Here is a 25,104-nt window from a genome sequence, read left to right on the forward strand (position 1 = left end):
AAATGAATATTAAAAAATACATAAGAAGACTATAAAAAAGACACATAAACGGATGATTAGGGGAATATGCTTGTTGAGCTTCTTTAATAACAAGAATATTATAGAAAACATGATTAAGATTTCAGAGTCTGACACTTTCAGAACAACAGTTTTGTGATCTGTTGTTTTTACCGACTCTGGGAACCAAGTGATGCATCTCCTAAAACATCCAGTGTGACTGTGACACTTCTGCGATTCTACCTCAGATTTACCTGGTTAAGCCTGGCTTTAAAACCTGATGAAGCAGAAGCTTCAGGAAAAATGCTGTCTCTTAAGAGTACTACCACTTATTTATAATGCTGAATTGCCTTCTCCAGTTATTTTCAATAACCTTAACAACCAGAACCGATGTTTTACATAAGTGTTCAGCTGTACATTGTTAATCTCAGGAGTTCTGCAAACCTAAGGACCCTGCTGGAAACTTTTCATGCTGACAGACTGAATGATAGTATTTGCAGTGTTTTTCTCCATTTCACTTTTTCTCTGGACTTGCCTAATCAATGCATTAAGATACATATTATGGCAGTATCAAAATTGCTCTTGCATTATTGTAATCCTTATCCTGAACCTGTGTGCCAAAAGCTGAAAGCTCTCAATTCTGAAATCATCTCCTACTTATCATGTCTTCTGAGCATATTTTGGGGAATTTGGGAGTAATTGAGATGGTCTTATCTCAATATCATGCCTTTGAGGTCCTCTCATCAAAGCTGCAGTGCACACATTTGGCAAGCAGGTAATTCTCATGCTAGGGATAAGTGCGATGCTTGAGCGCTGAAGCCTAAAAAAAATCTGACAAACCAAGCATGCATTTAATTGTCTTCTGAACAACGGAGATAAACTGTATGAAGTCAGAGTTACCTATGTGTATAGCACAAGATAAGCATGTCCTAATGACCAGGCTTAGCAAGAGAAAAAAAAACATTATTTTAATAAGATATAAAATTTAATTAGGAAACCATTAACAGTGGAGAATACAATGCCTAAGGCTGGACAGTCCCAAAGGACATGCTTGCAAACAAACAGAAATCATAAAAACAGGTAAATAAGAGTATAAAAGCAATTCGATAAAGGCATTGAGCATTTGGAAGTAGAAAGAGTCCTGACTTTAACTAGTCAGCTGGAGGGAAGTGTGACCGTAGCGATTGCTCTGCCCTGGCACGGCCACGAGAGGGCAGGGAAGACAGAACATCCTGAGAAAAAGGTCTGCGGAGTGCTGGTGATGCCAGCAGCTGCTAAAAACAACCTGGCAAGCACACAAATGCCACTGGACATATTATTCACCCCAAAGTAGCCAAAAGTGTAGGGAAGAGGAAACAAAGAGTGTGCTTGACTCAATTAAAAACTTTCCAGCATGACTATGAAAATCTCTGCCTTAGCAATATCCAGACATGGCATATAGTTATTTTTTTCTGTGAAGAACAGCTATGGAAAGGCTGAAATCTCACCAGTACTAGTTGCAACTTCTTCATTCATTTATTATAAAAGATTTTCCATGGACACCATGATTTCAGTAGAATTCACAAAAATCACTGGAAAGAAGCATTTCTATACTACTACGTACATCCGCATCAAAACATTTAAAATGGACAGAAGTGACTAACAGCCACAGAACCCACAAGTTTTAGAAATAGATGCTTAAATATAAGAGGGGGAAAACTGAAATTAAGCATATTACATTAATCATGATTTTTTTTTTCTTTTGGAAATACTACAGAACTCTCAAAAATCACTCTTTTTCAAAGAAATGCCTTGATTTTATACCCTTCTTGCTACTTATTGAAGTGCCACTTAGCCTACCTTAGCAGCCCTGGTAGCCTTGATTTTCAGCAGCATATCAACAAAAGCCACTCGCACTTTCTCTGAATTGTCATGAAGACTGTATTTGACAGCTGGCAGGAGCTGTTCCAGTAATGGATGACTTAGCTTGTTATCCAAAATTATCGGTAGACACTGCAATTAAAAAGAGAATATTCTAAAAAAAAAAAAAAAAAAGTAAGGAGTAGATGCAAAAAGATGTAGCTAAAAATTGTTGAACTGTTCCAGAACACTTCTAAGGTCAGATTAAGTAGACACAGACACTATGCATGTGTATTTTTTCTGTAATGTTCTCTAGTAAAAACTGCTAAGGTTATTTCAAATTTCCAGTGAACTCATTTCAGATGAAGCAGTCTCAGATTTACACTGAGGCCACTCTCTTGCATTCTACCTGATGGGACAGTGTCAGGTCCTTTTTGTGGCAGCAATACAAGCTTCTTAAACTCAGTTAATTTCTTATTAAAAATATGTCTTTTTTTAACAAGTTATTTTAAATGAGCACTTTCTGCTTATCCACTATAGGCCACCATGAAGCCATGGAGCAAGTGAGGATTAACATGAAGACAGCCAAATCAAGGCTGAATTGACACATACACAAAATTTTTAAATGAAAATACCACTTAGGGAGTTCATTTTTCTGTCAAGTTATTAGTTATTTACCAGATGACAGAAAGATGTAGATGAACTATCCTAACATACTGAATAATGCATGGAAGGCTGGCATTCCCAGAGATACAGTACTTAGATTCATCCAAACCTCAGAAACACCAAGTGAGGTACAAAATCATAACATAATTGTGCGTGTCTAGGGATGGGTTAAATTCAGTCAGACAGAAACATTCTGGAACCCGCCTGCATACATTTCTGCATACATTTAAGCCTAAGTGTAACATCTCATAGCTCAAGCAACTAAATTATCAGGTCAAAACTAAGTATATAAGACTAGAAGTGCCAAACAGTCAGTATTTTAAAAGGCATTTGTTCATTCAAAATGTGTGGCTTTTATAAAGCATGCAAAACTTGTATGTGTTGGGAACTTTAAGAATACTTTTTTTAAGAAACTTTAAGTCATTTTTAAGAATAAGTAACTTCCTTGACTTAAAGTGGCCTATACTGGAAACCTGTGCATCCAGTAAATAATAAGAAACAGTCATGGTTTTAAATTTAGAAAAAAAAAATTACTTTAAAAACAGAGCATCGAACATCAGCAGACGTTATGTCACATGCCAGCTCTCCTGTTAGCTTTTTTAACAGATCTGTAAGAATTGGTGGAGGAATCATCTCCCAGTATTTGGATGTTATCTGAGTAACTCCAAGTATCCCTGTAGAGCGGACAACTGGATGAGGATCTTCTAAGAGATTCTAAAACAAACAGAAGAAAAATAAGGTGAGTATATGCATTATTGTGACTCTACTGTTGTGTGACATCAACCTATGACAAACAAATAGCATTCCATTACTTTTTAATCATTATTCAAATTGTCATACTATGAAAGAAATGCAATATTAATATTCCCTCGAGGCATTTTATTATGAAGCAAACTAGGAAATTTAAATCAGAAGCAAAATTAAGACAAATACCAGCCAATTTTTTTTTAATAGGGTTTTTGAAATTTTTTTTTTAAAAAAGAGCCCACATTAAGCCTTGTATCTGTGACTTAAGAATATTTAGACTTCAATTTATATATGAATTTACACTAGCCACTATTCCTGTGTAACAATATAAAAACTTTGAAATTCACACAATTATCTATGTTTACATTTTAAAAGAACGTGGTCAGGATTTCCCAAAAATTTTCTTAGTGAAAACAGTATGTCCATTCTCACTATCTAGACTGGTAAAGAGTTTTTTAGGTTCTTATCTTCATTACAATTAATTTGAGAAGTATTTAGCAATACAGAGCTAAACTTCCATTGAATACTTTTTAAATGTAGAGTCCTCTTCACCAATACTAAGCTGAATAAGGATCAGGATCCATTACTCATGCCTCTAGTCTTTCAAAAGCATCTTTCATTCACGGATTAATACCCTAAATATTTCCTTTTCAGAGCTGAATGTAGTGCATGTAATCTGTTGTCAACTTTCTACAAAATTTAAAATATTCATTTCTTTTTGTATTTTCTACACCACTGGCCTATATTTCCTTGAATACCATCCTGAAATTTTATAAATTTTAACTATCGCAATAGCTTATTTTGAATTAGTTTTGAAGCAAATTTCATTTTTATCATTTTAGTTTCATTAATCAAAACTTACAAAAAGTTCTTCAAACTGTTTCTGAATTTCGTTGTCCATCTCTTCAGTACTAAAACTGGGATCACGCACAGGAAAAGCATCAACAAACAAAAATGCTGCATTTGATCGAACTTCTGAGTTTCTGGCCTGTTACAATGAATGAAAATTGTATTTTTTTCAGTAAGTACAGACTTCTACTGTCAAAAGGCATATCCTATAAAGTCTTGCTCTCCAGACACTTCTAGCAAGTTAGCATTTCAATTAAGTAAATGGAAGAGATGAATTTTTAAACTTATGGAAGAACTTATGGTAACATATGATGGTTTTCATCTTGCATTTTTTACCATTCAGTAAAACCACAGTTATTGGCACAATCAGCTTTCAAGACATATCAACTTCAGTGACCCTGAAGAGTCACAGCTAGAGCTCTTCTACTCTGTAATGCTGAGTAAATTAGAAATAGTTGAGATTTCTCTTGGTCACCTTAGAGTTCCTCTTCAGCATACAAGAATCTTTTAATTCAAGAAGATAAAATTAATTAAATTGCCTGCCAATATACAGGTGATTTAATTGAAAAGCTCACACCTGTTTCTTCAAAGAAACTAAGTACCAGCAAGCCTGGAGAGTAGCTTACACAACATAAAACATTCTCAGTTCTGCATCTATGCACTTAAATAATAGGACCATGTTCTGAGCTCCAAACAGTTCATCAAAAATCTAAGACAAGCCTCATAACCCTCAGACATTTTACCATTTGTGAGTTTTCAGTGCATTACACTATACATTTCACTGGGTGTAGAGCTCCAAATGTAAAGAAAAATGGAAAATGTGTGTTTAGACAGTCAGTGAAAAACAATTGGTCCTGCGGACTCTTATTAAAGGACAGGAAGACAGCAGGCAATGAAATAAAGAAAAGATGTAATTCAAGGTATCTCAGGGAGAAATCTGAAATCTGTCAGATCTCATTTTATTTATTAAAGACAGCAGCACAGTGATAAGAGCCTATGCTCACTTCTCTTAGAAGGAAGAGGGACAGATGAATTTTGGTCCAAGTTAAAACAAACGCTATACATACAGTCAAATGAAACAAGCAAGGTAGACTTAATTTTAACAGCAAGATAAAAGACAGTTCAAGGAAAGTCCTAGTTATTCTGATCATCCAGTTTTCTTCTTTCCTTGGCATAAGAGACATTCAGATGAAAGGCAGGGAAAGAAAAATTAAGATAAACATATAATATTTAGAACTAAATAAACTAATGGCAATTAAAACCAGAAAAATACAAAAGACATGAGCAACAATTACTTCATTTAAAAATTATTTTGTATTTCCCTTATGGACTGATCCTCACATGATGGATCACATCTCCAGGTAGAACTGAAAAACTGCAAATTCTTCAAGCTAACAACATGAACAGCAATTCTAAATTTAATACTACAAAGGCAAATAAAGCCCATATATACATACTTTAGTTAGGGAATTGTGTTTTACTTTGTTTATTGTGGATAATACCAACAGTCTAAAAGTGAAAAGATTATAACTCTTAATTCTATAAACTGTAGAAAATTCTTCAACTTTGAGCTTGTCTATACTGAAAAATTAATGCGTAACAAGCTAATATGTGAATTCAGGGTGAAATAACTCTTCTGCACTAATATGTCATGTGAAAATTAATTCAAGTATGTTTTTGTACAATAACCTAGACCTTGTCTACCATGGCCATTTCAGAAAGCTAATTTTAATAAAATTCCTAAGTGCATTGAACTGAATTCCATTAAGCTCACTTTAATTCTGAACTAAGTATCCAGAGGTTAAATTCCTGCTTTTAATTAATTGGAATTTATCCCAAATGTATTTGCATATTCAAATTCATAATAGAATAAATGCTTTCACAGAGGTAGAACCTAGGACTTTAAATGTGTATCCTATTTTATTCCAAACTGATTTTTCCATGCAAAAGGAGCCTGCAGTTACTTAAATAACTCATACTTCTTTATGCTCTAGCCTGTGCTATTCTGAGGAACTTTTGGAACATTTTTTTTGTACAGTTTATATGCAGAGTTTTCTTTTAAGTTTCATTTGGTCTTATAAGTCCTGAAATTCACGTCCAATTATTTCAAATGCTGTTTTTCCCCAGTAAAGGTTAGTCTAAAATTGTGGAATGTTAAAAAACCCCAATCAAACACACCACTTCAAAGGAATCACTTCCTTCAACAGCTTGAATTTCTGAAGGAGTGGTTCTTGACTTTTTGAGCTTGATATGAAATAGCTTAATCACTACTCTTCTCACAATAAATATCCAAATTTTTATAGTTATATAGCTTCTTATCCTAATAATTAATCACTGCACAACTGTCTGCTATGCTTGCATGAGACTTACTTTTCATAATAAAGATGTGAAAAAAGATGAAAAAGTTCTATAAGGGCTTATATAATAAAAACTTAAAGCTGCATAAAGGCTTATAAAATATTTGTAGGAAAAAGCCACAAAGGAAGCTTGTGCCATCTCAGTATTCACAAAACAAGCAATTTAAGAAGAAACAGAGAACTATACTTTACAAATACGTATTTTTACTTTAGAGATTTCAGAGATGAAAAAGTAGTTCCAACACAGACAGTTCTAGAATCCTTTGTGTTCTTACAGCTGAAGTATCTTGCCTTTCTGCAAGAAGCAGGGGGAAAGAGGTCCTTCTACGAATTCCCTCCCTGTTTTGTAACTGGTGTTCTAGAAAAAGATTTGTTCTTCACTGTACTACAGTAGGGAGTGTACACTAGCTAAAATAGGAGCATCAAACTGTTTAACAAAAATTAAACTGACATGCCAGGCTCTGGAGCAGAATCCACACCAGTAAGGATAATTATAAGCTTCCCTTCTTAGTTCTGTATCTTAAATCACTGGTGATTCTGAATCACAGTAAGTTACCTTAAATATGTAAAATACTGCAGCAGTACTATAGGAAAAAGAAAGATTTACTACACAGAAGCCACACAGCAAGACAGTGGTCTACCAAAAAATAAATTGCCAAATTTTGACATTCAGTGACATTATTTCCTTGCACCAATCACAATTTTTTTTTTTGCCAAGAAAGATTGGACCAGACAATCCTTGAAATCCCATCCAACCTGGTATTCTGTGATTCTATGAAATACGGTACTGAATCATTTGGAACTCAGACTCTTTCCTTGCACGAAATCATTACATGAGTCATAATTGCTGCATTCAATTTTTTACAATCCTCCCTTATTATCCTCCATGAAATCTATGTTCACAACAGTTGGACTATTTTGCTGTATTAAAACAAATTCTTCATAATCGGTTTGATATGCCTGTTAATGTCTAAGCTTAAAGTGCTGAACTACCTATGTAGAAGCCTTCAAGATAAAAACAAAACCAAAAAACAAATCCAAAATCCACAATAAACCTTAACCAACTAAACAAACAAAATCCCTTAAACCTTCCTAAAATTCAGATTTATTTGAGTATTGGAACAATTAGTGATGTGAAAAGTATGAACAGCAGCTGTTAAAAACTTGAATCACTTTTGAAATCAGAAATTTCTCTTACTGTCTTGCTGCAAATCAATAATTAACCTTTTTTCCTTAAACCAGAACTTTGTTACATTTCTCCAAACAAATCTATGCAGACTTAATAAGGTTTGACCGAATGTTCTGCCAACGCACTCTAATTTTATATTTGAGTTGAGTCCTGGGCTTTAGAAAGTGAACTACTAGTCTGCATTTACAGATAGCAACTCCCTTAAGAATGGAATGCCATGTCTTGCTAACCACTCTGAAATTGTTTCTGACACACTAGTCAGGAATTTTGCTATGCTATTAAAAACAATTAAAAGCCCTATTCTTTTTAGAGACAGGAATGTAGAAATTAAAGAAACTATTATTATTCTCTTGAATCAAGAATATCTGTTTCATCCAGAAGGATCCTTATTTATATTAATTTTAAAGGGATAAGATCAAAACAAGATACAAGCCCAAACAAGATAGAATAAACCTGTCCATCTTCCCACTTTTACTATAGGGTTCTATTGAAAACAAATAGCTCTCTCATCCTTCCTGTAAGTTGTAAAATCCATTTTAAACAACTTCAAGAGTTTTCAAATACTTCTCTCACTGCTAGAGAAGATATGACCAATTTGTAAATTAAACTTCAGTAAATGTTAAAAAACACTTAATCTGGCTGTAACAAATGGTATGTGTCTGCTGTCACTGAAGGAATTCCATAACCTCAGTCAAAATACACAGTGTTCACAAAGAGAGAAGCTTGGCTTATCTTAATCCTAGAGCGAAACTGAGTAGGTAAACTGGAATACATACTGTTTAGTCTGTGAATACAATCCACAGGAAGACATACACACTTACCTTAAAAGTACTAGAAGTCAGGAATTTCATTCTGAATGCTTGATTAAAAACACATCCATAGCATGAATGTCTGAACATATGTTCAAACTGGAATAAAAGCTTTTCTAAAATAATACTCAAATTAATTAATTGAGCTGTATTCGAAGGCTCATAAATAATCAGAAGACTAGACTAAATCATCCTCTGAACATTTCTGGCTTTGATCAGTAAGCACTGATCAATCCATAAAAAAACTTAGAAAACAGAACACAAGATTACACAAAATTCCCAAACAGAGAAGATGACAATATCAAACTTAGCATCAGTCCCACTGCCTAATGCAGTCCTGGAAAGCACACTGTGTACTGGTAAATAAAACTGAATTATGGAAGTAAATTATATTAACAAATTAGAACATAGTTATGCAAACCATGCCTATTACGACTTATACAGTTTCTCTGCTACAGCTGAGATGCTAAACACACTGATTTTCATAGCCATTTTATTTTAAAAGCAATAATTAAAACCAGGACATGTTGTAAGGACCCAAAACTTAGTAGTTGGATAAAGATAGTCTTATTTTCTGAAAATGAAAATTACCTTCAGTGCTCTCCAAAGGATAGGCTGATACAACCTATACAGCATTTCTTCGACTCCTTGACGAACTTTACTTTGTTTATGAAAATAACACAGCATCTATGAAAAACAGACAAATCAATCAAAAAACATTGTTAACAGTACTTTCTGCATTCAAGAAGCATGCAGAAGATGTCCAATCTCATCATTTATATAAGACCAAAGAGCTTTTCACACTATGGAAAAATGATAAAATTAAAGATATGAATTGACCCTATATTTTATTTGAAAGTCCCCAAAATCATAAAAAAGAAAAAATATCGTATTTTATCACTTTATAGATTCAATAAATCTACATAAAGATCTACAACTGAGAAATAAAAACATGGCTAGAGAGTCAATTTCATTGCAACAACTCATTTTTTGTTACAGTAAAAACCTATTTTTAATGTAACTGCTAGAAATACTTTGAAACCATGTAACTATCAACTAAAGATAAATAAGCCCTTTTTGTGTTAAGAACAAGGGAACATCATTTGGTAACTGGAATTATCCAAACAAATCTACAAACACATAACGTATACATTGATGAAAAGCAAGTATCAGCACTCTGTGTGACTCAGAACTGTTCTTTGCTAGAGCTAAAGCCTTTTGGTTTTGTAGCTGAATTACACAGAGGAAAAAGGAAAGTAGAAGACTAGAGCAGAAGATAAGAAAGGCCGTCATGTAACTCGATATTAAGTAATTGCTCCACCCAAAACTCGGGATTGTTTGAAAAGAAGTTGACCCTCTAGTGGCAACTTGGAATACTTCAGGTATCACACCAACAGCTCGATGAGGAAGCCTGTGAACGGCATTCACAAAAATAATGCTATCGCAGAGGAATCCTCATTCTCTGATTTTGAAATATACATAAGACATGATGAAGTTTAGAAGAGACTGTGTATCTCTTATTTATAAATGAGAGTGATGGATCTAACCAAGGATTAATATCAAACGGGTAGTTTTTTGTAATAGATTTCATTAGACCAGTGAGTCTCATATTTGAAAAATGGACACAGGTTTTATAAACAGAACTTTGACTTCAGAAAGGAGAGTTGTATATATTGCTTTCCCTTGCACCCCCGTTCTTTCAATAAAATAGCTCAAGTGACTGTAGTTGGTTACTCTCCTCATTGCTAAAGGAACATCTGGATTCTAAAGCACCATTTTAGATCCAACTCTTGCATACTGAAAAAGAACACATCCTTCAGATTTATTCCAAGACCCACTCCCTTCACAACTCAAAGACAGATTTAATTACATCACTGTCCTCTTTCAGGAACATAAGCTTTCGAGTCTGAAAAACATGAAATGCTCTTTCAAAAGCTTGCTGCATCAATCAAGACTCAGAGAACAAGGGAATCCACTATTGATATGAGAATCTTTTTTTATATTTAATTAAAAACAAAACCCAAAACCCAAACAAAAAAACAACACAGGACGGCATGCTGGTATTTCAAGCTGTTACTGCACATGCTATACACTCCAATTTCTATATATCTGGGGAAAAGCATGGGGGTGAACCAAAACAAGCAATGCAAACACAATCGCTTGCTACTTCCCCACAAGCCTACCAATGCCCAGCCCTTCGGTCAGTTTGGGTCACCCATCTCAGCTGTGGCCCCCTCCCAACTTCTTGCTCATACCCAGCCAACTCACTAGGGAAACAGAGTGGGGAGGAGAAAGCCTTGACACTATGCAAGCACTGATCAGCAACAGCCAAAACATCGGTGTGTTGTCAACACTGTTCCGGTCAACAAATCCAAAACACAGCACCACACAGGCTGCTGTGAAGAAAAGCAATTCCATCTCAGCCAGACCTAGTACTGTTTGAGTACAAAATGGGAGTTTTCTACTTGATGGTACCTCATCTGGTTTTGATGCTACCTGTTTGTGTCATGAACTTACCTCTCTCACTTTAGAATGAACAGGAGAACTTCTGGGAAGATGAATTCCATGATGCATGAAATCCTGAATGCAGTTATGTTCAAGTATCTACAATAAAAACACACACATGCCACTGTTAACACACGATAGAACAATATTAAGTACTGTAGGCGGTGCAGTAATTTATATTTTCCTCTAAAACAAACAACTTAAAACAGTCTTTGAGATTATTTCTTACTTGGCTTCTGATTGGCCCAAATTTTGGCCTTTGTTTAAACTGATTTTCAGAATTTCAGAATATACAATTAATCCAATTCTCAGAACCAAGTTTGGAATTCAAAAGCACCTCACGTGGTAAATAAGAATTATTTAACAGCTGAAATTTGGTCATAGTATTGCTGTGATGCTGTAATTATGCTTTTGACTGTCTCCGTGGAAATCCACTAAAAGTAGACAAATATTTAAGCTACTAAATATATAGACTTGCACATACTGAATAAAAGCTTCCCTATCTCAGATACCTAGTATGTTTATGAAAAACACCATGGATATGCATAGTTCTGCGAACCAATATTTCAGCAGCAGAATTAAAGGTGCTTAAATACAACTAAGCTGATGGCATTGGGCAAATATTCAAAGCATGACATGCTGTTAATTCCTTGACAATGCTGAAGAGGCCCTTTCCTTAGGGAAATAATTCTGTAAGGCTTGCTTAGCAACCTTTCTGGAGTTGAAAAGACACATGTCTTTTCTCCACCTTGAAATTCAAAACCATCCACATGAAATATCAAGCACATAATTACCTCTAAAAATTCTCCTGACACCTTCTTCCAGGCCCTGAAGTAAACTTCAGATATGTACTCCATCAAGGATCTGTATTAACATTCGGGAAACACATTCAAGCAAGCATCCTAACCATATCCAGGCACAATTCATAAAGGTAAAAACTATGAAAACATTTTTGATAAATGCCAATATTATTCTTAATTCTGTGTATCAATGTTATTTTTAGAAGATGAAATTATCTTGAAAGTCTACACTGATAATTATGGAAAACAAAGTTAATTAATGAACTCAAGCACTATTAAAAAACGTAAGAAATATTTTTATGTTAAGAAAGTTTAATCATTAGCACAGATACTTTATCACTTATCTCAAAATGAATGCCTTCTTTATAAAGATGTACAGGTATGTATTATTCTAACTGAAAGGATTAGAAAGCCTCTGATTTTAATATTTCACTGAATAATCAAAAATTTTTCATCCCTCAGTAAAGTTCTCAAGCAATGATCCTGCAAGTCATTTTTATTAGAATGTCTCTACACAGAATCTTACCAAATTAAATTAGAGGTTGCTCATATGGAAATATAAAAACAACAGAAGCAGGAACCAAAATGAAATTCTCACACATGTAGTACAGTTCATATGAAAGTAGTTTGCTTTAGCTAATTACAAATAAGCATTTTACTACACTTGTAATTGTAGACAGAGACATGTACAGAGCAACTATTAAATGAAGTTGCTGAAACAATACAGTAGTTATATTCAGCAAATTTGAAGGTATCTGGATTCCAATGTTTTACCAATATACTAGGCATATACTAGCAGGATTTTAGCCAAGCTCTTAACAATCACAAAGAACTCTAACTGTGATGCATACCTTGGAAAGAATTGTAATTGGTTTTTAACAGTTCCATGTATCATTTTAATGAAGTTTACATTCCAGCTGAATAAAAAGCTCAAGAATCTTCTTCCCTGTTGGGAGAGGAAAAGAGGAACAAAAAAAAGAGAAGTCAAACCTCAGAGGAATACCTAGTTTAAAAGCCATCTCAAAAATCAGTAGATACAGACCTTAAAGATCAAACAAAATGACACCCGTAAAAAGCACAGATGAGACTGTTGCAGAAGAAAGAAAACATGATTCTTAATTTTTAAACAGAATTTGATCATTGCTGTTATTTATACTATAGAGAAAACACAAAACAAATGAACATATGGGTTACATCTGCCTGAATTTGTTTCAATATCCATGTGGTGACACTTGAAATAGTACCCCATAATGATAACAGACTGTGCAACTCGGGACCCTCATAAGTCCACATCATCAGAGCTCCATCAAGTGCGGTGTCATTCCAGGATGACACTGGAATGACAGTGGGTACAAGTGAAATAGCACAACAACTTTGCCAGCACTGGGTATGGAAACATTTTTTAACAAAGCCACAGAGAACAACAGGGCCCCTGAGAAAAATAAATGTCCTGATTAGCAAAGACAATTACATTCCTATTGCCTCATGAAAGGTAATATTGTAAGTCTCCTGGAGCTGCTTTAATTAATGAAAACAGAAAAACGCTATTCCATTTTTCTCCTGAATTAGTTTTCTTCCATTTTATCAAGTTAAAAATGGTGATGACAAATCTGATGGCCACAGAATTTTTGCAAGAAAAGGCAGTGGAAGGCTGTGGATGGAGGGAATAAGCCCTTGCTCTTCCAGAACGAGCAAGATCCACCCATGGAATTGGAACCTTATGCAGTATCTCTACAGATAGCCTCACTCCAGCTCATCTTACAGATGAAATTGAAGGCATTAACCTTCTGATGCTCTGAAAAGTTCCATCATACAGAAGGGTCAGTTAGGCAGTTGTAAGGGTCCTTTGCTCCTGTCAACTTTCTAGCCAAAAATAAATTAGTAAGATTAATAAGGAGATGCAACAGTAAAAAGCACATTGGCAGAAGTTCAAAAGGTGCACTGCTTTCAGCAGTTCAACCAATTCTGTTTTACCGTAGATTTCAACAGATTGACCCTGATCCTGAAAATGACAGTAAGTGCCACTAATTTAATCTGCTGCTTCTAATCGATGGATCTGAAACTATTACTGTAATCAACATTACCAGTACCATGCAAAGTTAACTGGTGAAAGGCGAGTATGACTGTGATCTTATCTCTGGACTTAATGCATCAACAGCATGTTGAGCATCTCGTACTTGTGCATGGAGTACACGTGACTTTGTTAGTTTTATATACACACAGAAGACTTGTGAGGAAGAAGACAGTAGAACATGTCACAATAATATACACTCTGCAGGGTTCTCCAGCTGTTCGACTAGAACCTCCCCTCGAACAAGAATGTTTTCATTGGACATCATAAGCGTTTATATTTGTTAACAGTGGTTTACATCTTTCACCTTTATCAGAAAGCAATGGATGGACTAACAAAATGTGAATTCAACTCTCAGCTGAGAGGTGCTGCTTTCAGTCAGTCCTTCTAACTATAAAGCTAAGAAATCAGGATTAAGGATTTAGATCACCAATGAACACATGCCAGAGCAAAAAGTGCTCTATATCTACCTAGAAAGAGACAGGCATATGAAAAAGGGAACGTGATAAAATGTCAAGAGACCAGAAATCACAGGGAGGAGGGAAAACAAAAAGCTTAGTAAGAAAAGTAAATGTGCAAAGCATGAACAAACCTGCATATTCTTGCAAAGCAGAGTATTTTGATATGCCAAGAGAAAGATTCAGTACCAAGTCTGATTAGTACTGCTTTTTCTCCTCAAAATTAAAAAAAGAAAACAAAAACCCAGCTAAATACTGGAGGCTGTTTCACTCAAAGATTCAAGGTACAACCTCTCTTTAGAAAAATCTACACAAAGTAATTAACATGTGTTATATTAAGAATCTCCTAAGTTGTAGAAGAAAAAAATAACTGCAAGAAGTTCCTTCTGAGGCCCGGACAGTTTCATTTTATATATATAATTCCCAATTATTTACTGTGACTAGATGAATAAGTAATATTTAATTGATGTAGCCAATTCAAGTAAAACAGAAGAAAATAATTAATATAGACTCAAAACACAGCTAATGTGTTTTAAGCAGCGTAAGAAAGAACATACATGGGTACACACTTTTTCAAGGGGAGGAAAAATTACTTAAAATGAAACACAGGGACATAAAATCTAATGGAAAAATCAAAGTCTTATTCTGTCTTCCCTCTTTGCACCCATGTCTTCTTCTTTTCCTACCTCTCATATCGACTTAAAACATCCCAATTTTAAATTATGATGTGGAAGTAAAAAAAACCAAAACCAAAAATAAACAAAAAAAACCCCAAAGAATAAAATCTTAGTGTTAGCTATACAAAACATTTCACCTAATTCATTCACTACCACTATTTTTTAAAACATGCCACAATCTTGGCGCTCCTTTTATGACAGAAGTTTATATATTCCATCAAAGGGAATATGGGAATATGTGTATGAAACAGGCAAGGAAGAGTTAAAACTTCAGAGAATGTCAGGTTGTCTTGTCACCCAACCAGAAAAAAAAACTATTGGGACAACAGTATCACAGAATCACTATGTTGGAAAAGACTCACAGGATCATCGAGTCCAACCATTCCTATCAATCACTAAACCACGCCCCTCAGCACCTCATCCACCTGTCCTTTAAATATCTCCAGGGAAGGTAATTCAACCACCTCCCTGGGCAGCCTGTTCCAGTGCCCAATGACCCTTTCTGTAAAGAATTTTTTCCTGATGTCAAGCCTGAACCTCCCTTGTCAGAGCTTGAGGCCATTCCCTCTTGTCCTGTCCCCTGTCACTTGGGAGAAGAGGCCAGCTTCCTCCTCTCTACAACCTCCTTTCAGGTAGTTGTAGAGAGCAATGAGGTTTCCCCTCAGCCTCCTCTTCTCCAGGCTAAACAACCCCAGCTCCCTCAGCCGTTCCCAATAAGACTTGTTCTCCTGCCCCTTCACCAGCTTCATTGCTCTTCTCTGGACTCGCTCCAGAGCCTCAACATCCTTCTTGTGGTGAGGGGCCCAGAACTGAACACAGGATTCGAGGAGCGGTCTCACCAGTGCTGAGTACAGAGGGAGGATAACCTCCCTGGACCTGCTGGTCACGCCGTTTCTGATACAAGCCAAGATGCCATTGGCCTTCTTGACCACCTGGGCACACTGCTGGCTCATGTTCAGTTGGCTGTCAACCAACACCCCCAGGTCCCTCTCCTCCAGGCAGCTTTCCAGACAGACTTCTCCTAGTCTGTAGCACTGCACAGGGTTGTTGTGCCCCAAGTGCAGGACCCAGCACTTGGCCTTGTTAAACCTCATGCCACTGGACTCTGCCCAGCGGTCCAGCCTGTTCAGATCCCTTTGCAGAGCCTCCCTACCCTCCAGCAGATCGACACTTCCACCCAGCTTAGTGTCATCCACAAACTTGCTAAGGGTGCACTCAATGCCTTCATCCAGGTCGTTGATAAAGACATTGAAGAGGGCTGGACCCAGCCCTGAGCCCTGGGGAACCCCACTTGTCACTGGCCTCCAGCTGGATTTTGCACCATTTCCCACCACTCTCTGGGCCCGGCCACCCAACCAGTTTTCCACCCAGGAGAGTGTGCGCCTGTCCAGGCCAGAGGCTGACAGTTTCCTAAGCAGAATGCTGTGAGAAACTGTGTCAAAGGCTTTGCTGAAGTCCAGGAAGACCACATCCACAGCCTTTCCCTTGTCCAGTAGGCGGGTCACTTTGTCATAGCAGGAGCACAGCATCTTTACAGCGCAAGTGTATCTTCATGCACAGGCACAAACTAAATACTACAACCCAGCAGTTCTTCATGGAGAGAAATTTAGGCAGTCAAATAAAATAATTCTCATGTTGCTGTTAACTGAGGTTCTTTTTATGGTACTTTTAAAACAGATTATGGCAATGCAATCTTCTAAATGGAATCAATTAGAAGTGAAATTATTTTGCTACAGTTCTCTGTCTCCAATAAAAGAGAAACTGTTGTTAAAGAGATAACTATACCAGGGAATAGTTTTAAGTATTGAGGGACATTTGCTGGAAGCAAAGCACTTGATTCTTAATAACTCAGGATACAAAAACTTTAGTGGTGATTTAGAGATATAAAGGTTTTTCTAAATGAAACAAATAACAACAACTTATAGCTTGGAGTCAGAGTTTATTTGTCTTGTATTGCTACTATTGGCACTGCAAAAAAAAAAAAAAAGGCTTAATGCAAATTCCTTAAAAGTAACCAAGCCCACTCACATAAAGTCACAGTAAGATAAAAGTTTGCTTACCTCTTCTCTTTTAACGTGTTTTTCAGTCATAAAACACTGAAGCAACAAGTCCTTGACTTCATTACACTCCTCTGAATCATAATCAAAACAAAGTAGCGTCTGATGTAGATTCCATAGACGAACTACATCTGCACTCTGACAGGAAAGAATTGCCCACGTTATATTGAAGTAAATGGAACTTTAATGTGAAGAAGCACTTAAAGGATTTTAAATTACTTTGAAATGCATTGTTACAGATAGAAGACTTTCAGACTGTAAAATTACAAAAATTGACTTTCACATAACTGGGAAAAATTACAAAAATATATGTAACTGCAGAAAGACTGACTTCTAACAACTGAAGATATCAGGTACAGAAAGAAAGCTACTATTTCAAGAAACTCACACATTTAAAATATAATTTCAGTCCATTAATCGAGAAATAAGCCAAATTATTTGTATAGACATATAGAGTAACAAAAAAATTAAGATTCCCATATAAGAAGTCTCTATGACTGACTGAAGACAATACTTAAAACCTGAATTAACTAAAATAGTTCATTGCTATTTAAATCTTAGTCACTGACTTCAAAAAGGGTGAAGAAATAAAAAAATAAAAAAAAATGCAAAGAAAAGAGAATGAAAGAATGTAAAAAAAAAATTCCCTTGTGAAATTGATGCCAATATATTTTTTAGTTTGTTCTAAAGGAGGCAACATTTTAGCCAAAGAGAAGACACTTTGTAACCAACACTTCCTACATTTCATTAACTGAGAAGCGCTAGGACATGGAAAAGAAGTTAACTTGGAATATTTTGAAGAGAATTTCTTTTGGAATATTCAGTAGTAATGTAAAAGTCAATACAGCTTCAGCATACCGTTGAAGCTTTATTCAGGCTTTTTCTTAGCAGAATGATGAGCAGAGTCTTCCCAAGCTGCTCCTTCCCTTCCAGTCCTTTCTCCCACCACATTTCACACACACGTTGGATAGCACCCTGGAGGGGGGTTTCAGAGTCAGGTAATGCCGGAAGAATACCTGAAACAGTAATAATGATTTACTGCAGTTAGCCAAGTTATTGCTGTAAAACATTAGCCTGTTTATACACTACCTATACCTCACAATGTCAACCGCTCTTGCCACATTTACAAATCCTGATGGCTTATTCTCACTGTATTTAGGCAGCTTTGTTGACTTTTCAGGTTTTGGCCAAGTTCTTTAATCAGTAACAGTGAACCAACATTAAAAATGATCTTAAGGTTTGTCTTAAAAATGCTCTAAGTCACAGAATGAAGAAAGTTTTCTGTCACTGAGTGAACAGTTGAGTGGAAGAAAACAATTCAACTTTTAAGTAAATGCTCCCTTAATTTTGTCTCATAAATAAGAGCTTGCATTAGTACCAATTTTTCTCCTGTAAATTCTGTTCCATGGGCCAGTCAGGTCAAACAAAAAGCCTAGAATATTCATCTGCTAAAAAATAAGTATAATGCTATATTCACTCACCATTTAATATAAAAACACATTCTAGAAGAGCTTTGTAGTTCACAGTTTCATCCACTGCAGGTATGGAAGCAGTAACTACAGCTGTCACTCCTTGGATCACAGCTACAGTTTGTTTCTGAAAGAAAGCAACATTGAGGAAACAATTCCGCAGTTTATTTTATACTCAGAAGATAATTACAGCAAGGAATAAACCTCAGCCACAGAGAGGAAAGAAGAATTGTTATTATGGTTCCTTTTTGTACAAATAGTATATTTGAAGCCAAAATTTAATCAAATAAGGACAGGCAAAAGCATCAAGTGCATACTGTTCAAAAAGTTTGAAAATGCCTTTCAGCTCCAGCTAGGAGATGATTCGGCAACTGTTAAGTGTGTATCTGCTCTGCCATTAAAAACTTAATTTGCAAGAAAAGCACTACAATACACACCCATTTCAGAACTAAAAAGACCCTAACTAGCCAGATCTTGTGCAACTCAAAAGTTTAAATCTGGTGACTTCAGATCCAAGTACATAATTCTACAGGCCTCTGTATGTATAATGGACTTGCTAAAAGCCTCTAGTTTTCCCTAATGATTCCGGCACTTCTTTTTTTCTTCCAAAAATTGAATAACTTCTTTCCCCAATACTCTCAACACTACATGGAATACAGTGCAGAAGAAAGTATGTAAGGGGCTGGAGTCAGAGAAATTCTATATAAATTTGTGGGAGGGGCATTCAAATCTAAATTTCATGCTCTTTACTCAATAAAAAGACATGATAAAACAGGTAGTGAATTCACTATAGTATATGCCAGATACTCAGGGAACATCTGAGAGATCAACATTTGTTTACTGAAATAAGACATACAGAAAGCCCACTCAAGTCTAGTGGAAAAGCTAAGTCTTATCTTTCATAATTTATATTATCCACAGATCTAATCTCTTATAGTATCAACCAACCATAAATTCAGTTTAACCCAAGCATGACGGTTAAGAAGTCAGTTAAGAATGGAGCAGGGAAGATGTTTGACCTTGTTTGATAACCTTTGCATGGTTTCAGATGCTATGATAAATACGAAGTACTCATCATATTATTATTTACAAGATTTTTACCATTTCTGGAACTATCTCAACTTCCATGTTATCATTACATTCATCATCTTCAGTCCTCTGCCATGTTTCCACAGGATTCTCCATCAAAGTCTCTGTCAATAGCTGTGTCAGTCTCTCCCATAGTAATTCTTTTTGCTTTCTCGGCAGTTCTTGAAGTAGTTCATTCAAGTCAAAAGGATTAAATGCATTTTTCTGTGAATAGTCAGAAAATATCACACAATTCCAGAACAGTGAAGTGGTTTGTATCTGATCATCACTTCTTTTATATTAAGAATTAAGGAGTAATTAAGGATTAATTTCCATTCCTCTGCACTTAGAGAACCTTTCAGAAGTTGTAGTTCTCTGAAAAATTGCGCAAGAAATTCCTGCTGCTTAATTTTATCATGAAACAAGAGTGCTTCCTGCTAAGCCAGAGGTTTTGGCAACACTACTGAACATAAATCACATCACCTTAACATCAACTTCTGTCTTTCATGTATTCTAAATACTGCATTCCCAATGGAGACAATTCCATCGCCTTAGCTAAGAAGCTCACGACTGCACAGAATTGAAGTCCCTGATCATATCTCTGCTGTTAAATATAGAGAGATGTTGGCTGTTAAACGAAACTCCTTATGCAAGGACTAGAAAAGTAACAGTCAGTACAGCCACAAGGACAGCACACAAGTTTTGAAGTACAACCTCATACAACAGAGCTCTCTAGACTAGCCTGTTTTAAAGCCCCTCCATCAAACCTAATTCCTGAGCACATTAACCTAATCTAATGTTCTGCTGAATGGGAAGCCAATATTAGCCTCTATGTGAACAATTTCCTCAGAAGAACCTAGCTAGAAGAATTTAACTTAGAGATGCAATGCGCCTGTTAGAATCAAGGATGGAGAGGCAACCTGCTAAAAGCAATGTGCAGTGTAAGAGATGCAAAGAAAAAACAGACACAGCCAAGAGGGAGTACAGATAATTTTTGAGATGTAATTTGCAATATGGAAGTAAAGGACTACTGCATTATAAACACTTTTGAGGGAAGAGGGAGAATGTCCGTGATCTTGAAGTAAAAATATTTTTAGTTTGCAGATGCATTAGAAAAACAGGAATCAAAAACGAGAAAGAAAAACAGTTGAAGGGGAAAAAGAAAACACCAACTCATGAAAGAAAGCAGCAGTAAGTAATAGAAGGTTCCCAGAAGGGTATAAGAAGGATCTTGTTATGTATTTATAGCAGAATTTCTATCCTCTTCTACAGCTGGAAACAAATACAATAAACCAAAGGTAACACAGGGAATTCTGCAGCTCCGTGGTTCAAACAAAACCAGAAGACAGGATATTAAGATTGTACTGTTTTGAACAAAAAGAATGAACTCATTATAAGACCAGAGCTTTCTGATCTCTTTTGAGAATGATATGAGATAGAACTATTCCAAAACCTATGAGGGAAAAGGATTTCATTGAATGACAATGCAATCCTTGATTGCTCTTTTCCTAGGAAATAATATATTTTCTTCTATTAGAACAGTATTTAGTAGAAATAAATTAACGGCACCTGATAAAGACATCAATGAACCACAATATGGTAATATTTCAAAAGGATTACAAAGAAAGAGAAGTGAAAAGCCCAAGGCAAACACTGAAGGAAAATCACCAAACTCCATGAATTTTAGAAGATGTGAATGAAACAAAACATTGATAGGAGGGAAAAGGAAAATTAAAAGGGTGTGGGAGGGTGTAGAAATGAGAGACATTAAAAGTAGTGATATTAAGAACAGAATTTTTTTTTTTTTAAGTGAAAAAGGCGTATTCTGAGGCTAGAGCACAAAGTAGGCAGAAAAAAAGCAGGGCATAAATATAGTACGAAAACTACAGAAAGTAGTAAGGTTCTAACCATGCATTCCTTTTCTTTCTACATTTATAGATCTATTTCTATAGGACAATATAATACCACAGCCTCCTCCAGAAAAGCAGTCAAGAATTGTTATCCCAAAATCAGGATCCTTATGCCAAGATAAGACATGGTCAAACACACTTCATCGCTGAAGGTTTCAAAATTAAAGGAAAAAATAACTCAGGCCTCTTAGACAACAAAAAGTAATTTGGATATTCATGCTCCCTTATGCAATAAAGGCATGAAGACAATTTTAATTGATATATTCATTATAGCCCATGACATACAGTTTCCAGAAATATTTGCAACAGCTGAAAGCCCTCATAAGACAACTCTTGTGAACTTGTGATGAAAAATAAGAGGATAGAAAAACAATTTTTAATCCCAATAGACCAATATTTGTTAATAGAGATTAATGGATGAAGACGGCAGAAACAACACAGCTAAATTAATCAAAAAGGAAATACAGCAAGTACAGTGAGTTACCCTCGGCAAAACAGTTTTTTGTTAAAGTGTTTAGATTTGGGGAAAAAGGGAAGGAGACTTTAAGCAACAACCTGTTAATAAAGTCATCATCTATTATTACATACAGGAATATAAATGAAAAAGCTAGTAAATTTCTGGGAAGAGAAATTCAATTATGTTTGGGAGACAAACATTCCTAAGCTTATTACAAAGAACGTGATGCCTATTACAGAAATAATCCGTTTAACACATCTGCTACATTAGGCAATTACTTTGTCCCTCTGTGGGCATAGAGGTCAACTGATCCACTTACCTTATCTAATACATTAAATATTAGGAGAATACCAATTATAAAGCCTAAGGAACTAAAGTGACAATACCACTTATTAAGGCTAGCAAAAGGTGTTCAAGAGAAACTGTGTATATCTTGATACCAGACAGACCAAAGCTTAGTGGAAAAGGATACACTGTAAATTATTATTATTTCTGATGAACAAACAGTAGCGAAATGGTCTCTGCTATGTTTGCATATGAGCTCATATTCACTACACAGCAAAAAATTCTTTCATAGCTTGAAATTAATCAACATCAAGTAAGTATTTTTTTAGTATTACCATGGCACTAGGCCTTTATTGTTAAATAATATAAACTGTATATGCAACAACCATATGTTAAAAAAATTAGTTGATTTACAAATAGCAGCATTTCAGATTTTAGAACTTTTTCAGCTATATTACCCAAAGTGCCATTTGAACTTATTCTGTACAGCAATTATTCTAACATATCTGCAGGTAGCAGAGTAGTCTCAAAACTTCTGCACTAATAACAAATTTACAATTTCATTAGCCACGTGTATCATGGCTTACTTACATGATTCTGCGTATAATGCAAGAAGTCTTCAATTGTGTCTTTAGACACCACTTTTAAAAATGCTTCACGTTTCATTGTGGTCTTGCTTATCCTTGCTCTATAACAAAATAAAACAAACATGTTAGAGGAAATACTGAATCTCAAAATAAGACGATTTTTGGTCTCAGTGAACAACGTCTGAACTTACATTCTTCATCTCCATAGTTATAAATAAAAGATGTTTCCCCTTCCAAAATACTTTACAGTTGTCTGAATCATAACGGCATGAGGCTACAGTATTTGCATGTATTATTTTTTAGTTCATTTTCTACTGAATAGGATTAAAACAGAAGAAACTTTTAATGGATGCTTTTGTTTTTAAATGGAACAGCATATCCAGCATGTACCCCCTATTTGACTAAACATCATTCCTGACGACAGCAGTGACTTAAGACAAAAAGTACTGACAGGCAGAAAAAGATTCTCTCCTCTTCTCTCAAGTGAAGCCTGTGGGAAACAGGCAAGGCCACCTTCTGATACCAAGAGCTTAATTCACACAACCAGGCGTTCCTTCCACCTCCGGTGATTCCTGATGCACTTTTCCCATCCCCAGCAGTGGGGAGGCTGCCTCACACAGCCCTAACCACATGACACTGTACCGCAGGACCAGCTGGATAGTGGCCCAGGGCAGCCGGGAGTTGGCTGCTGGTCGGTGATACAAGCTGTTACTACTACAAAAAGTAAAACATTTTCAATTTAAGCTAAATTAGAGTTAAGTTTCATCTAACTAATTGCATTTTTTTAAAGTCAGACAGAATGTTCCTCTGACAGCACATTTTCTTTCCAACAGTGCTCTTCCAGACGCTATTCATTCTTTGGAAACTATAACGTCCTGTGTGAAGGATGATGTGTGCTGAACAGATGTCTCTTCTTCTGTGATCACCTCTGTTTGGAGCCTCTCGCTATTTCAAAGGCAAGGTCAAGCAGAAAGCTGTCTCCAAAGCTCCAAATCAGCAAGAGATTTGATTGTAGTTAAGTTCATAATAGCATTAAAATTAAACCTTGGAGAGTAATAACACATGCATAAGATTTCTCGGAAAATTTATGCATACCTATGGTTAAAATTTATACATATACACAGTGACCTTCCAGTACCTGAAGTGGGCCTACGGGAAATCTGGGGAGGAACTGCTTACATAGGCTTGTAGCGATAGGATGAGGGGCAATGGGTATAAACTGCAAAGGGACAGACTTGGACCAGACATAACGAAGAATTTTTTCATGCTGAGGCGCTGGCACAGGTTGCCCAGGGAAGGCGGATGCCCCATCCCTGGAGGTGTTCAAGGCCAGGTTGGATGGAGCCTTTGGCAGCCTGAATTAGTCCCTGCCCATGGCAGGGTGGGGTGGAACTGGATGATCAAGTGAAGAGCGATGAAACTGGTGAAGGGGCTGGAGAACAGGCCTTATGAGGAATGGCTGAGAGAGCTGGTGTTGTTTAGCCTGGAGAAGAGGAGGCTGAGGGGAGACCTCATTGCTCTCTATAACTACTTGAAAGAAGGTTGTAGAGAGGAGGGTGCTGGCCTCTTCTCCCAGGTGACAGGGGAAAGGACAAGAGGGAATGGCCTCAAGCTCCACCAGGGGAGGTTTAGGCTCAAGATTAGGAAAAAAATTTTCACAGAAAGGGTCATTGGGCACTGGCAGAGGCTGCCCAGGGAGGTGGTTGATTCACCTTCCCTGGAGGTGTTTAAGGCACGGGTGGACGAGGTGCTAAGGGGCATGGTTTAGTCATTGATAGGAATGGTTGGACTCAATGTTCCAGTGGGTCTTTTCCAACCTGGTGATTCTATGATTCTGTGATTTTTCAGGTCCCTTCCAACCCAAACTATTCTATGATTCTATCAAGCGGGAAACACACTGTCCCAGCCCTGGCCTCTCCGCACACCCCGGATAAAGATCCCCGCCCCGTGTGGCCCAGCCCTGACAGAGGGCGCTTGCTCTCTTGCTTTCTCACGCTCCCAAAGGACCCCTAGAGGGTTTACCTGCCGGGGTTCTCGGTGTGGCCGCAGGCGGGCAGACCGGCCGCTTTCCCGGCGCTCCCTCGGGCAGAAACCCTCGCGGAGCCGCGGGTTCCGCTTCCAGCGGCGCGGAGGGCGCTCTCGCCAGCGCTGCCCGCGGGCAAGCCCGCAGGAGGAGGAGGAGTAGGAGGCGGCCCGGGGAGCGGGGACGCGGAGCGGGGTCCCGGCCGCCGCGCGGGGCCCGAGCGAGGCGCGTTCGAATCTCCCGCCGAGCGCGGGGAGGGCGCGCGCCGCCGAGAGCGCGTCTCG

General features: G+C 36.8%; 1 protein-coding gene across 1 annotated transcript in view; it reads right to left on the reverse strand.

Annotated features, from left to right (window-relative positions):
* The window catches only part of NCAPG2 (non-SMC condensin II complex subunit G2), a 42,674-nt gene extending 17,790 nt beyond the window's left edge, over positions 1-24,884 (reverse strand). The window contains exons 1-13 of the mRNA XM_069860430.1: positions 24,820-24,884; positions 22,802-22,898; positions 19,592-19,783; positions 18,503-18,617; positions 17,880-18,037; positions 17,025-17,159; positions 12,610-12,704; positions 11,753-11,822; positions 10,971-11,057; positions 9,045-9,140; positions 4,112-4,237; positions 3,037-3,216; positions 1,837-1,989 (exon numbers count right to left, since the gene is read on the reverse strand). Of these exons, the coding sequence (XP_069716531.1) occupies positions 1,837-1,989; positions 3,037-3,216; positions 4,112-4,237; positions 9,045-9,140; positions 10,971-11,057; positions 11,753-11,822; positions 12,610-12,704; positions 17,025-17,159; positions 17,880-18,037; positions 18,503-18,617; positions 19,592-19,783; positions 22,802-22,876 (1,482 nt within the window). The 5' untranslated portion in view covers positions 22,877-22,898; positions 24,820-24,884. The remainder of the gene's footprint in view (positions 1-1,836; positions 1,990-3,036; positions 3,217-4,111; positions 4,238-9,044; positions 9,141-10,970; positions 11,058-11,752; positions 11,823-12,609; positions 12,705-17,024; positions 17,160-17,879; positions 18,038-18,502; positions 18,618-19,591; positions 19,784-22,801; positions 22,899-24,819) is intronic.
* Positions 24,885-25,104: the final 220 nt, after the last annotated feature.

Source organism: Phaenicophaeus curvirostris, chromosome 6 (genome assembly GCF_032191515.1).
Source record: "Phaenicophaeus curvirostris isolate KB17595 chromosome 6, BPBGC_Pcur_1.0, whole genome shotgun sequence".
Classification (NCBI taxonomy): Eukaryota; Metazoa; Chordata; class Aves; order Cuculiformes; family Cuculidae; genus Phaenicophaeus; species Phaenicophaeus curvirostris.